At 41.4% G+C, this 15,329-nt stretch overlaps 1 protein-coding gene across 7 annotated transcripts in view; it reads right to left on the minus strand.

Annotated features, from left to right (window-relative positions):
* The window catches only part of cep112 (centrosomal protein 112), a 175,978-nt gene that overhangs the window by 106,744 nt on the left and 53,905 nt on the right, over nucleotides 1-15,329 (minus strand). For 6 of the 7 annotated variants that reach the window (XM_084677253.1, XM_084677256.1, XM_084677254.1 and 3 more), the window contains 3 exons: nucleotides 14,367-14,414; nucleotides 13,948-14,022; nucleotides 6,417-6,503 (listed from right to left, as the gene is read on the minus strand). In XM_084677253.1, coding sequence (XP_084533379.1) covers nucleotides 6,417-6,503; nucleotides 13,948-14,022; nucleotides 14,367-14,414 — 210 coding nt within the window. The remainder of the gene's footprint in view (nucleotides 1-6,416; nucleotides 6,504-13,947; nucleotides 14,023-14,366; nucleotides 14,415-15,329) is intronic. The other variant, XM_084677255.1, reaches the window with a different exon arrangement.

Here is a 15,329-nt window from a genome sequence, read left to right on the forward strand (position 1 = left end):
ACATTGCAATTTGCACTATCTGTATTTTTAGGTTAAATTGTAAATTATGGCTACTTATATTTTTATTTTGTATTCCCTTAGTATTAGCTAGACCCCCCTTAGTATTAGCTAGACTTTGCTCCTTTTGTATAGTTAGTCCACATATTTAAGTTTCAATATTCCTATATGTTTAATGTATGCATCTCCCTGCCAAAGTAAATTCCTTGTTTGTGCAAACACTCATGGCGAATAAAATCCCTTCTGATTCTGATTAATACTCCAATTGATAATTATTAGTATAAGAGTATAGGGTTCAAAATGTTTTGGCAGTAATTAAGGTTACAGCTTCAGTACCAAAAAATATTCAATGAGCAATGCATAATGGATTTTCCTAGACATGAATAATTAGAATATACGAGATAGATCTAAACATTTTTACCTGTAATGTACCTTTAAAGTATTTAGACTTTTTACTGTATAATAATAGAAAACCTACTCCAGAAGAAATGTATACAATTTTCTGTTTCTAAGCATACTTCTTAAAAGTATAAGAAAAGTGAACTATTTTCAAAGCATACTTAAAAGTATATCAAAAGTGGACTATCCCTTTTTTGGGACATTTATTGTATACTTCATTTTGTAAGGGTTGTCAAGGCCGAATATGAATTTGGCGCAGGTGGCCTTTTTCCAGTGGCATGACTGACTGACAGTGATATTTATATTTAAGGTGTATTGTGGTATTTACCTCAAAAGCACATAAAGCTAAAAGCAAGGTGACTTCTTCGGACTTGCGAGTGCTATCAAATCGATCGTATGCGGTTTGCTCACACATAGCCTAGTGGTGTGGTGGTGAAGTGCAATCATGCTGCATTCATAAGCGTAGGGTAGGCTCAGGTCTACGTACGTCCCGAGTAGCCTATATTTAAGCAATAAGGTACAAGAGGCTGTACTTTATCATCAATAAAGTACGTGTTCCAGGGTGTTGTTAGGCCTGACGAGCAGCGGATCATAAATGTTTCATAGGGACTGGGTATATGCTAGCTAGCTACATATGGTGTAAACTATAGTTACGAGTGACTTGGGACTCGATAGACTAACATTAGGCTGTTGTTAAGGTTAGCTTATGTTGACTTGGATATCCCCATTAATTGTGCATCCGTGGAAAACGTTGTTTTAAGAAGCCAGGACCAGGTCATGTAATTGCGTGACTACGAAGCGAAAATTAAATGAGTGGATATCTAGTTACCAACTACTGTAATGGCTAGCATGAGCAGATGTGAACTGGTAGCTAGCTAGACCTGAGCTTCCTTGCAACGTTTCAGTAGCTAGACCAGCTAGTTAGCACTGCTAGCATGGGACAGTGCAATATTATTGCTAAAAAATTTACCAAATGTTGCTAGTCTAGGTTGCTAGCTGAGTAGCTCGTCTTTTTTTTGGTTAACTTTTTAGTGCTTCTTATTTTGAGTGCGCACTAATATGGAACGCTCCCCTTAGGTAAGGTAAATGTAAACAGGCGTACAGTACTTTATCGCTCAATAAAGCACACCCCGGGACTCCCTCTCAACCAATCAGAATGCTTGATTTCATCCACCCGTATTATAATTTAACGTCTTTAATGTTAAGAGACTGCAGCGCACAGGTATGGATAATGAGCGTTGTTTAAGATTAATTTACAATGCAACATATGGCAGACACCTTCAGATGAATGAATCATTAGTAATAGTCTGAGTAATTCGGGAGTAATAGTCTGAGTGATTCGTTCATTTTCTTGTGGCCGAGATTTTAAAAAAAGTTTAATAACAAAACCTGTAACTTATGAACGAATATCTTTCACGTCTTACTAAACCTAGTCTGGTTAAAGTGAATGAGGTAAACAAATCCTTTACGTTTCCTCTTCTGAGCCTATGCAGGTCACGTGAAAAATGATCCAAAGACTCGTCCCCGAAGACCCAGTCAATGAACGAATTATTTCTGTTTCCTCTAGCTACCAGTACTGAGCCTATGCAGGTCACGTGAAAAATGATACAAAGACTTGTACCAAGCAGATGAATGAATCATTAATCCGAAGTCTCTTTTTTAATCTGTTTATCAATCCACGTTTTTCTCCGTTCTTGTGTTCTTGCAAACTCGTTTGACGTCATCTTTCAGTGCCCAAGTACGGTTCCAATCCAAAGAACACCAAGAAGTCACCAAGAACGCCAAAAATACCCGGAAATGTTCTTGATCCGCCCCTTTTATCAAGGATTTACATTTTACATTTAGTCATTTTAGCAGAAGTTCTTATCCAGAGCGACTTACAGTAAGCAGGGACATTCCCCCGAAGCAAGTAGGGTGAAGTGCCTTTCCCAAGGACACAAGGTCATTTGGCACGGCATGGCAACCTTCTGATTACCAGCCCGATTCCTTAACCGCTCAGCCATCTGACTCCCGTCAGGAGGATGTATCGGATGGTGACTTGGCCAGCGAGAACGCACATGATTTCCCAGAAGTCATTGCAAGATGTCAGGAGGGGCAGACAAACTTCATAACTAAGTTTTTACTATTCATATTTCAGCTAAACGGTGAAAATCAGCATCTGAATTAAAATGTGACGAAAAATGGGCAGTGCAGTTTCTGAATGTGTATTTTATTGATGAAACGGCTACTTTGTACATTTGCTCTGACTTTTCAATAACCTAGCTAGCGAGTTCAGGGTATTATGCAATATCCAAGAAAACCCGTATCTCAATTCATTCTCCATCCTTGCTGTCTTGCAAGACCATTCTCGCAAGGACGCTCATAAGAACGTTCTTCAAAAGATTGTACTTGCGTTCTTAGCGTTCTTCGGATTGATAAACAGCCTAGGTTGGCAGAAGAACGAAACATTGATCCGAAGACTCCGTTGGCAGAAGAACGAAACATTGATCGGAAGACACGGTTGGTAGCATTGGCGGATTTTGTGATTTGGGGGCCCCAGGCGAAGATAGGCATGGGGCCCCCTTAACTCCTATTCTCACTCTTTTCAATCCATATCATAATTATTATTATAATAATAACTAGGGAGGGTACAATTTGTGGGGAAATTGTAGGGGGTGCTTGCAAGTGTCGTTTGCTGATGAGTGCGTTTATTAACTGTAATTTTTACAACTAATATTTCTGTATATTTTATATAAAAATGCGTATTTACTATTTATGAAGATTGCATAGATAGAAGCATATCATTCCCATCAAGCGATCATTGTCAGTAACAATGCCAAATTTGGTCTCAGTCTAGAGCCCTGCGTGGAGAAGCTGACCCCGGTAAATTGTGCTACGAGCAAGCTAGCCTAGCTGCTGTTGCTAGCCAAACTTCACTGAGCAGCACTTTTGCTAGCTGCCGCATCATTGGATACCAGTGGAGAGAAAATGACGTTTCCTTCTGTAGTTTCAGTTTGGCAACTACTTGTTTACTCTCCTTATTTGTCTTTATCCTTTGTGCTCCTTTCGGGAAGTTGCGTTTCATTTAGCAAATTGTTTTTTTTGATTCATTTCACCCTTCCACTGTTTCGTATTAAGCCAACTGATATGACGTGCTTTGCTGCGCAGTTGCTGCAATCGATGGAATAGGCCACAGTAGAATGGGGGGGGGGGGGGGAGGGGAAGCCTGCGTTGACATAAATAGAATAAACACTCTGTTGGTATCTTTGTTGATTCTTTTGGGGGAAGTTATGACTTTTAATCGAATTGTATTATTATTATAGTTATTATTGGGTGCCAGGTGCCAGCTGGGGGACCCAGGCGGTTGCCTACTTTACCTAATGGGTAAGTCCGCCCCTGGTTGGGAGGTGAACGGTTCATCTGCCGGGTACGAGTCCTTGGATCATTTTTCACGTGACCTGCAGTGTTGCGCCTGAACGTGTTAATGGAACGAAAATTCATGAACTTGTTCATTATTTTGGTGAACGTGAACTGAATGTACTGTATTACTGCCTGATTAACGATACTGTGATCGATACTGTGATCGCGTTCATTCTGGTGTTTTTGAAATCTTTCACTCTGTAATTTTGTTCAATAAGGTGCCAGATTTCTAGAGACTTTTCTAGTCTCTAGAAATCAGTCCTGTATCTAGGGTTGCCCAAACAGTCAATCGTTTTTTTGTGCTTTCTTCTACTGTCTGTGCCTGGCAAGCGTAAGAGCGCCGAAGTTGCGTAGAGTCCGGGAGCGGTATTCCAGACAGAGATTTCAATCTTTTTTTGTTAAAAAAAGGGAGATTCCTCCCTTCAATGCAAATGTAAATCCTGGTTGGATAAGGATTAGAAATTGGATATGAAGATGAAATCTGACTCATAGTTTCAGCGTTAAACTAATACAATTATTGCTGTCTGTGGGGCTGTGGAAATAATTTAGAAAAATTATAGCTTGCAACATATTGAGAAAAAAAAACTGATCTAGTTCCTTTTTTGGAACTGTGAACTTGGTTCATAATTAATTATTAACTATGAACTGAACCAGTTAATTTTAAAATGTGTGAACTATGAACTGAACTAGTTCATGTAGAACGTGAACTTTCCCAACACTGGTGACCTGCATAGGCTCAGAAGAGGAAACAGAAATGATTTGTTTACTTTGTTCACTTTTGCGTTACTAGGTTTAGTAAAACATGAATGACATTTGTTCACAAGTAATTACAGGTTTTGTTATTTTAACTTTTTAGTACTTTTACTTACAGTTCAGTGCAGTATAATTGTTTGCTGTGATAATAAAATGTTAGTGTGATAATAAACGACCATTTCCAATCATACAAACAGTCATGATGCATTATTTTAATGCAAGAATTTCTTTTAAAATAGTATCTGCTGGTTTACATGCACTAACATAGAGGCCTAGACGTATTTAGGCCAGGGGATTGGCTATAATATGCAACCCCCCCACCCCCCCCAAACAATTGGGGAGCGATTTCAAACGGTGTCGGAAATGAACTGTCAAATTAGTCTCTTGGAACTGACCAACACAAACGTGACATGAAGAATGGGGGTACAGGGGTTGTTTTACATGTGGAAAGGGCCACAGGTTTGGGACTCGGGACCATTCCAAAAGGGAAATTTTGGGGAGATGTGATTTTCCCTATGTTTGTCTAAAGTGCAATCTGAGCCTGTCATCCCAATAGGGTGGTACAAGAGATGAAAGGAGAGAAGGGGTGGGGGGTTAAAGAAAAGTTCTAAACATTTGTCCAATTTTCACATGGGCCATGCTTTTGTGTGAAGCAGGGTAGCAACATGGTGTGTAAGATGGGGATAGCTGTTAGGACAGTCATTTTACGCTTTTATAAGGGGCCTACTGCAAACAGACTGCAGGCTGATTGACTGTTGCTTATACTAATACTGTCTAACAAGGTGGAGGCTATTACAGTGGAGCATTGACTAAAGCAGTCTAAAGTTATAGAACCACATTGAAATTGCCTTGTTTTTCACAGCCTTTGATCTCAAGTTGCAGATTTTCTACATATGGTTAGAAAAGTAAATATAAGGTCCACTGGCAATTAACGCAGCAAGGATTTCATATGGCTTTGTAATCCCCATGTCTTAGAGTAATACTCTGGTTTAGAGTATTCAGGTGAGTTACAGGAGAGCAACATCAAGAGATCAGCGTAGATTAAAAGGTAATAACAAATCTATTTTGTGCATTTTAGCACTTAAAACATTTTATTTTTTACTTGGCATCGCTCTCAGTTTCTCCTACTAACACAAACAGTAAGATGAATAGAGTTTCATTGATCCACAGCCCTTCCAATATACTGTCCCAGCCTGCTTTCTCATTGTCTGCCCCTCTTCATCTACCAGACAATGGCCAGTCTCAACACCACATTCTGAGCTAATTAAAACTATAGCTTTCCCACCTTGAATACAAGTTAAAATCTCCCTTTTAAAGCCATCAAGAGAGACTCGTCTTGGTAGAATGGGGAGCACATTGAATATGACAGTGCGCAATGTGTATGCAATTAGAGCGATTTCTCTGTCATGATAGACAGCCAGACAAAAGAGGTAAAGGGAAAGAAAATTTGTGACGGAATAGAAAAAAGGTAGAAAGACAGCTGTCAACAATGTCATCTGTCAAACATGACCCGGCAAGGGACAATTTAAACAATGGCTTAAAAATCGGCATGTTTTCGTCACAAGCTCTTCCCATGCTCCAGGTATTTAACCAATATTCCTTGATATTAAATGATTAAAGAATCATTTTTTGGGAAGAATGGAAACAAGGATTATACCAGTAGACCCACTTATCTTTTGTATCAGTGTTTTACTTTTCGAGTGCTATCATTTTGTGGGTTGTTTACCATATTATGGATGGTATGAGCTGTAATGCTTTAATGACATATTTAATATATAGTAAAAGTTTTCCAATAAAGGTTACTTTACATAAAAACGGTGTGTCCATATATCTTCTTGCATCAGTCAGTCTGTCCTTCCATTACTTACTTTCTGAACATCTGCATCATGCCTCTGCTGCCATTTCAGTTTGTCCTCCTGGTGCTTGGCACAAAGCACCTGGGTCTTCATCTCCATCTTGGAACCACACAAGGAAACAACAACAGCGTCATATTTCCTGTATAGTCCACTGCCACTTTTGAAGAGCAGCCTGCCTTTTGCTTGGACATTTTGATGTTGCAGAGAGACACGTGGCCAGGAGTTGTGTATGCAGAGATAGTGGGATGAGAATATCTCATAGGCAGCAGACATTTTAGAACAGCATGAAAGAGGGCAGGCCATCTGTTACGATATAATTTACACACACATAGAAGTGGTGATGAATAAGACCTCATTACCATTCAAAAGTGTGTTTACCAGCACCACACTGTGCTTCAATAACGTGTGAAGATATGATATGTACCCCACAAAAACTGTGTGTGTGTGTACTGGCAGGTTTGGCCACAGAGAGAATGCCCATGTAATGTTAACCATACTGACACAACTCATATTAGCATACTATTCTGACGGATCAAAAGTTCCACTGTTGTCATCTGCATGTTGGGACAGACCTGCAAAACCATTAATTTGCTCCCTCACACACACTGCACTTTCTCACAGTAAAAAGACGTGCACATTGGCATCAGTTCACACAGACAAATGCATGAGTTTAAACTAGTAACTAACACATGCTCACGTGTGATGACAGTCAAATTTGAAGACCAACTAACACATGCTCACGTGTGATGACAGTCAAATTTGAAGACCAATACAATTTGAGTCAGTCATGCAAACTATTTAGATCAATATCAGTGTGTTTAAATGTTTGGGGTGTTTATCCAGAAACGACCCACTACATAATTTTTCCCCACTCATTTGCTACGGTCTAATTCAAATCAGCAGTGCTTGAGGAGAGGATCCTTGAAGGATAGACAGACGGATGGCCAATCCCATACAAGTCTAGCAGTATTTCTTGTATCACCATTCCCACATCAGATATTCCCTGTTGTCTATGCAGTGTGAGGCTCAGCAAGAGGTGGTTCATCAGGCTATTGTGCATCCAGGCAGATAGGACACTCCTCCGCCCCAGGGCTGGCTCTTGCCTCTCTGCTCAGGACCCCTGCCTGTAATCCTGCTGTTGGATCAGTTATTGGATTTCCTGAGGGCATGATCTAGGACAGCCCAACTAAACAGAGCCAGTCCCATGGTATTGCATGTGCTTGATTATGCACTACTTGGACTGGGGAGCCAGTCCCTCTCACATTATCCAGATTTGAACAGTAACATATTTTTATCTGCCCCTTCTGTGATTGAGCGACAAATTGAAGTTACCTACATACATCTATATTATTAGTAAATCACTACTGGAACCATTTTCTTAGATCTCAAATGAACACTATTTCTCCGTCTGCTCAGTAAGCGAGTCACACTCAGCAGACTAAGTTCTATTGCCTTCTCAGAGAGTTCCAAATGACTCGACTCTTCTGCCCTCATTATCTAGCACTTCAACAACATCTGCACTTAACAGACGCCACTCATCCTTCAACCACCAGGACTCTGAAGTCTCTCCTTTTCTCTCTTCCTTTGCTTTTTCTTGATTTATCACAATTTCTTGTGCAATCTTCCGAGACCACAGGAGACCTGTCAGGGTTGGAGAAATAGATGGATCTGACTGAAGTGAAGGAGGGAGGAGGGGAGGGGCTGCAGAGGGGATGTAACAGATTCTGCCAGCGACAAGAAAACACATGTGGGTGTCACTTTCTCATCACCTCTTCAAAGGACGCTTTGGAGAAAGTTTGTCAAACTACATCAGGGGCATTTGAGAAACTTGTTTATAAAGGTATTGGGAAGATGGGGGGGGGGGGGGGGAGAAGGAGGGTAGAGAAATATATAGAATTACACCTCTAGGTTCTAAGACGTCTTCAATCAGACAATTCTGTGTTACTTTTTTTCCCCTTTTCTTTTTTCCCTCGTCTTCAGTTTTAACGTCACATGCTTTTTGACACTCGGCTCTGGAGAGTACAGGAGGAATGGGGGGAGACAGATGGCAAGCAGTCCATCTCGCCCCCTTTAGAGCCGATGCAGCGGTCAAGGTTCCCTCTGGAAGATGCTCAGAATGTCTGTTAATCGTTCTGAAGAACAAGGTTGTGTTGCGACAGCTGCTCCGTTCATTCAACATAATTTGAAAATTGCTACCTCCAGGCCATTTCCATATAAAGTTCCATTTAATGTACTCCGAGAAAGGTTGATTGTCTCTAATTTAATCTGTCGGTTACTTTAGTTTTAAGAGAGGTTGGTGTAGCAAATAGCATTGCATGTTGCAAAAGATTTTAGTAGGACCCACCAACCCCGAAGCAATGTATTTCACACAACCACTCAAAACCTCAACTGGGGTCTTGAAAGAACAGAATCTCTAATTGTCACTTTACCCTAAAATCTTTCTTGAGGCCAGGGGCATTGTTTTACTGGGGCTCATCTGTGCCCCAGTAAAATCAAAAGTTTGACTTTTAACAATATACTTTATTAGTCAGTGCATTCATTTATATTGATAATCCCAGAAAAAAATTTACGCAGTATCCCAATCAACGCTTGTAAAATCTAAGCAGTTTAACCGAAAACACCAACCGATGCCCGCAGAATTCCAGGTGTCGGACTCGGCACACAAGTCAGAATTGAGGTAGGCTAAGAAAACGTTACAAAACTAGGAAAGTTTCTAAATGATAGGCCTACCGATCATCATATTTTGACTAAAACATAAAAACAATATTACATAAAGCTCAAAAAACAGTATTTGCACTCAAATGATAGCGAAAAAAAATTGCATGCTCGCATTAACTATTGATGTCCCTGCCAAAGCTGATATCAAACTTGCGTCCCTGAACTGTTGTATAGTGGGTTAAGCAAGGGGAGTTTCTGTAGCCTAGTCATGCATTGTGTGCAAGCTTGAAAGAAAAAAAAGGGATATGAATAGGGGCCTGTGCCCCAGTAGAGTTTTATGTCTGACAACGCCTCTGCTTGAGGCCCCTCATGTCTGCAATGGAGTGCCAATTTTATAGTTGAAATACAGCAAGTCACCTTTTGAACTATAAGTCCGAGAGCTGTTCCAGTGCTTGCAGTAAAACCATCAGTTAAGATGAGAGACTGTTGCATAGGCATAATGTGAATATAATAATTAACAAAGGGACATAGGACAAGCCATGCACACACTTGGTATCGTTCTGGTTTTCAAATCCAGTTCTTTTCTAATTCCCTCCAAGAATTTATTGGAGAGAAAAAATATAAGAATGTAAAGTTCTGTTCTAGCTCTGATTCAGATGTGCAAATAAACAAAGGAGAGTATCCATTGATGTTTCCGTGAAAAACATGTTACGCTTTCTGTAGGCTATTTATTCAACAACATTTGTAAGCATATTATCTTATCCTCTGCTATACACCTGGGCTCTCAGGTCTCACGCATTCGCCGTGAGACTCACGCATTTCAGACATTTATCACGCTCTGACGCAACACCTTGTATTTTTCATGCATTTCAACCATTTCTTACGTTGAGAAGTAAGGGAAAGCTTGTCCTACCCTTCAAGCAAGAGGGAAAAAGGGTTCAAACTGTACGTGTCAAGCTACATCCACATTAAGCTTACCTGGCTAGCTAATTAACAATTTTTAGCTACATAATAATGTACTAAATTATCTTATTGTCAGAGTGCTTGCTTGTTGGTAATGATGACACATAAATCAGAACCTCCAGGAATTTGCAATCACACAAATTCAATGATTCCCCGCAAATTCAGCGAAACGTTGCAATTTTTTCCAATCCCCGCAACTTTGGCCAATCATCGTTGATATGGAGGTTATTCTGAAGAAGTTTGACTTTGGTTTATTAGTCGAGCGCCCGGATCAAACAATCAGTTCAAGACAAACTTGATGGCATGAGTGAAAACTCTGTCTCTCAGCCATGCTTAAATACATGAGTTGGACAGTACAGATATAGAATGCACAGAATTACTTCCTTAACGGGTCTTCAGTGGTCAGTACACTGATACACTAGAACAGGGGTTCCCAATCCTGGTCCTCGGGCCTCCCTGCCCTGCATGTTTTAGATGTTTCCTTGTTCCAACACACCTGATTCAAAAGAATGGTCGTTAGAAGGTTTCTGCATAACTAGATAACGACCCATTCATTGGAATCAGGTGTGTTAGAGCAGGGAAACATCTAAAACATGCAGGGTAGGGAGGCCCGAGGACCAGGATTGGGAACCCCTGCACTAGAGCATACCAGCAGGTGAAGTGGTCGTTAATCACATAAGCCCTGTTTTGTACATGATTTGCCTCACAGTCTCCTAACTTTCTGGGCTGTGTGCTATATTCTGCTCAGTGGAGGCCTCTTGACCTTACAGATACTCAGGCTGTACATGTACACAGAAAATCTGCCTTACAATTGTCGTCTCCCACAACTCTCTCCAGTAGTGTTGCGCCTGAACACGTTCATCAAACGAAAGTTAACTTCCAGGCAAAAAACACACTGTTAACAGTCCTGTATCCAGGGTTGCCCGACTAGTCAATCGCTGCGTGTGCTTTCTTCTACTGTCTATGCCTGGCAAGCGTGAGAGCGCCAAAGTTGCATAGAGGTCGAGAGCGGTATTGCAGACAGATAGAGATTTCAATCTTTTTTTGTTAAAAAAGGGAGATTCCTCCCTTCAATGCAAATGTAAATCCTGGTTGGATAAGGATTAAAAATTGGATATGAAGATGAAATCTGACACATAGTTTCAGCGTTAAACTAATAAAATAATTGCTGTCTGTGGTTCTATATGGGCTGTGGAAATAATTTAGAAAAATTATAGCTCGCAACATATTGAAAAAAATAACTGAACTAGTTCATTTTTTGGAGCTGTGAACCAAGACCTAGATATCTGATTAGAGGCGCTTCCCTTTGTCTAGACCTTAGCCACAGCTGGGACTCTTAGCTGCAGCTAGCAGCACATACTGTGCATAAAAACACAACAGCCACCATCTGAGTCAGTAGAGTAGTGGGGGAAAAAAGCACAAGGTGCAAGATGGAAAGTTTGCTAATCTGGCAGAGTTTAACTCCATGTGACTAGGATCAGGCCGGTCGTGGGTGATTTCCCACTCTTTGAGCTTTGAGGTCATGGGAAGTGATGTCACAGTGATTTCCTGTCTGGGGAAGAGCAGGCACATCATTGTGGGTAAGGCTTTCATAGAGGGGGAGGGGCTGTGTGGCCTTTGGAGAGGGTAGGGTTTCAGGGGACTGACCAAGTAAGGCTTGGTCATCTGGGGTGTGGGTGGTGTGGACCTGCATATTTGTGTGCGTGTGACTACCATATTTCTTCAATTAAACACTGTCGCATTTATTACACATTGTTCATTTTTAGTGTGGCGTTTATTCTGAGAAATACGGTATGCGTGTAAACAGTATGTGTGTGTATACAGTACTTGTCTGTGTGTGTGTCTGCAGGACAAAAAATTGCTACCATTTTGGTCACATATGCTCCCAAAATTGTATCAGTGCAACCCAGGGTTTCCCGCAGCACTTTGCAGTTAAGGCGGCCACCTAAAACACACGCCTGCCGCCTTAACTACGTTGTCCCAAAAAAATCCATTCGTACTGTATATATATGTTTTTATGAGAGATATCCGCCGTGTTACTCTGTCCTGTTTTCTCCCTTTCATTCCAAACCGTGACCAACGCCAGTCCCTTCTCTGCAGAGACCCCCCTGTTCTGCAGGAACGTCCCTCCCTCCCTTCCCCACCCATGCTGCAGGAACGTTCTCTCCCCCCATTGTTATGGTGCGACCTGTTTTCATTTCTTTACTAAATGCTCGCTAATTAGTCTACTGCACAGTATGACCCTGCTGTGTGCTGATCCAGTGACCGGTCCACCGTTCTATTCAACGTTACATTCATCACTAACGGAGCGAGCTGGAAAATCAAACTTTTCCCGAACCCCGTGGGGAGGAGGGCCACAACATCATGGCCACTGACAAAACTCGGCAAAGATTGTTGTTGCTCCGGCTCCAACTTCTGGATATTCGGCAGTGTTGCCACAACAGACCAAATGGCTTTGCTCGCATCTTTCTCCGCCGCCATTACTGAACTACAACTCAAACTACGGTGCAACATCAACGTCATCGTTCTCAGCCACTCCCTCTGTTCATTGATTGGGCCGCCAAAAATGTGTCTGGCAAAAAACGACTAATATACCGAAAGCCCAGACCTAGTACAGAAGCAAAATTAAAAGTGAGCCCTCAATTCTTTCCTTTTCTGTTCTCTCATGAAAGCCCAGTGCTCCTTCCTAACTGCTAACCAGCCACTGCAGCTGAAGGCTGGGTATTTATCTGACCATAGTAACAGACGGAGATACATATCCAATTCTTTGGCTACTCAACACACATTGTGCAAGTACACACAAACACACACATTAAGAACATCGAGCCATAAGAACATTGGAAAGACAGAAAGCTAGACACATTTAATGTAATATTCTAGAATTTAGTGAAAGCCCTGCTCCTGCACTTTGAGACCGTTTAGACTGCTTTTTGAACACCAGTCATGTGAGCATGCCACAATTGTTGAGAGCCCTGATGAGACCCATAATTGGTTTTGTTGCAACCATGGACAACCACTCCCCCCACCCGCCACCCTCCCCACCTCCTGTGCCCTCACCCCCTATGCCCTCTCTCTGGAAAGTTGATCTAATTGAGTACAGCGTTTTCCCCAGGGAGACATTAAAAGCCATGGATTTAGAGCCAAGTCATGCTCCTTTTTATATTTAACAGTGAGAATAAAGGCAATCGGGGGGAGGGGAGGAGAGAGGGACATCAAAGCATGCTTTCAGAATGGGATTTTCAGCTTAAATCCACATAAGGAAAAACTGTCATCACCAAGGGCCCTTTTTTGTCTTCTTAAAGTCAGTCTGTACCGTTGGACATATTGAGCAACCTCTCAGCCCCGGACGATGCATAGAGGGCTCTATGTGTGCGTGTGTGTGTGTGAGAGTGAGTGAGTGAGATGCCATATTCAGGCACAGGGCTTTGACCCAAATCTGTATTAAAATACCTAATAAGAACTCATGTTAACCCTTGTGTCATCTTCGGGTCATTCTGACCCATCAGTCATTCTGACCCACCGTCGTTTGCAACAACTTTACCGCATACAAAAAAAGTGAAGCATTTTCTTTTCATTGTTGGGCTGTCTCAGACCCCCCACATTGCGAAGGTTAAAATACAATTATTTGTATTTGCTTTTGTATTGGGTAAACACAACGATGGTTCGTTATGAACCTTTTGGTCATGTGACCCGAAGGCAGCACAAGGGTTAAGGTCACCCATTAACCGCACTGAGGTAGTTTTAACATATATAGCCATATAGGAACTTAATGAAACATTTGATTCAATTGAATTTTAGGAGTTAGTGTTATATTACACCATTAGAGAGAGACAGAATCTGTCGTCCTCAGTAAGCAACCGCTTGGGGTTAGGTTAGGAAGACTGTTGACATCCTTCATGAACCATGGTGCTGTAAACACTACCTCCTTCTCCTGTATCAGCAGGGAGCCCTTCTCCTCATCCAGGGTGCCACTCTGGCTCAGGGTCAACTTGAAAATCTTCAACAGACAGACAGAAAAAAGAAAGTGAGAATATGGAAAGAGGAAAGAAATAAATGTGGGTTTAACCCTTGTGTTATCTTCGGGTCATTCTGACCCATAAGTCACTGTGACCCACCGTCGTATTGCGACAACTTAACCGTTGGGCTGTCTCAGACCCCCACATTGTAAAGGTTAAATTAAAATGATTTTTATTTGTTTTTGTGTTGGGTAAAATTGGGTAAACAACGATGGTTCGTTATGAACCTGTGGGTCATGTGACCCGAAGGCAGCACAAGAGTTAAAGGGCAACCGTTTCTCAAAACAGTACCAGCAATGAACCACCAGGGACCTGAAACACTTACTGGAGACAAGGGGATGGGGTCCTCTTTCAGGTACCTTGGGTTCTTAATCTGAAAGAGAAAGAAAGCTTCATACAAATACACCTTACTGATCATTCTCTCTGACACAATTTTCTAGCAATACTCAGCATTAATAAACACACACACACACACACCACTGCCCTCAATTTGTCATAAACAATGTGGAGAAACTTCAAAGCCAGGCTTTCTGGCTTAACCTCTCTCCTTAACTACACAGACTGTTTACAGAGTAGAGAATACCCCAGGCCACTTCCAGGACATTGTGCTTGTGAATACGTGTGTGGCAAGACTAATTTCCACTTTAGCGCTCTCTTTTTGTCCGAGTCAGCCTTTTGTCAACACAGTTCAGTGATCGGAGGCTGCGACGGCCAAGAGGGGAGACAAGTGTGTATACACACTACCTTTATTACACAGCGGTGAAAACTGTTGAAAACTGACATCTTTATTGTATTAATTAGGTTGAGTTTACAAAGGAGCTGTAACCTAATCCAAATAGCTAAAGCTTTCTCGTGCTTTCCTTGCAGTATCTAATTTTGACAGTCGACACCAAGACTGGTTTCACTGGAAAGCATTAAACCCACCAGTTTATCGCACCCAGAATGGCTAATAATAGCTAACAGACATTTTCAAAACACACCCAAAACGGTCAATTAACTACACTTTTTGCTAGCTACACTTACTACAATATTATTTTCCAGCTTTGTAACCAGACATCACACAGATATCTGGCCAACATTGGCCTGAGATTGGAACATCACCTTCAACTTATAAAGCATACAGCCATAACGGGATTTTGTCAAAACGGTTACGATTTTCTGGGTTCTATTTCTTGAGTCATCAGTTGGCCCATTGGGTGTTGCAAAGTCATCAGTTAACTTAATACACGCTATAAGAATTGGAGCTACAGGGAACTAGGTTTGTTCTATGTGTATGTTCTGTCTACTT

The sequence above is a fragment of the Hypomesus nipponensis genome, chromosome 17 (genome assembly GCF_054491055.1).
Source record: "Hypomesus nipponensis isolate SF chromosome 17, ASM5449105v1, whole genome shotgun sequence".
In the NCBI taxonomy this organism is placed as follows: domain Eukaryota; kingdom Metazoa; phylum Chordata; class Actinopteri; order Osmeriformes; family Osmeridae; genus Hypomesus; species Hypomesus nipponensis.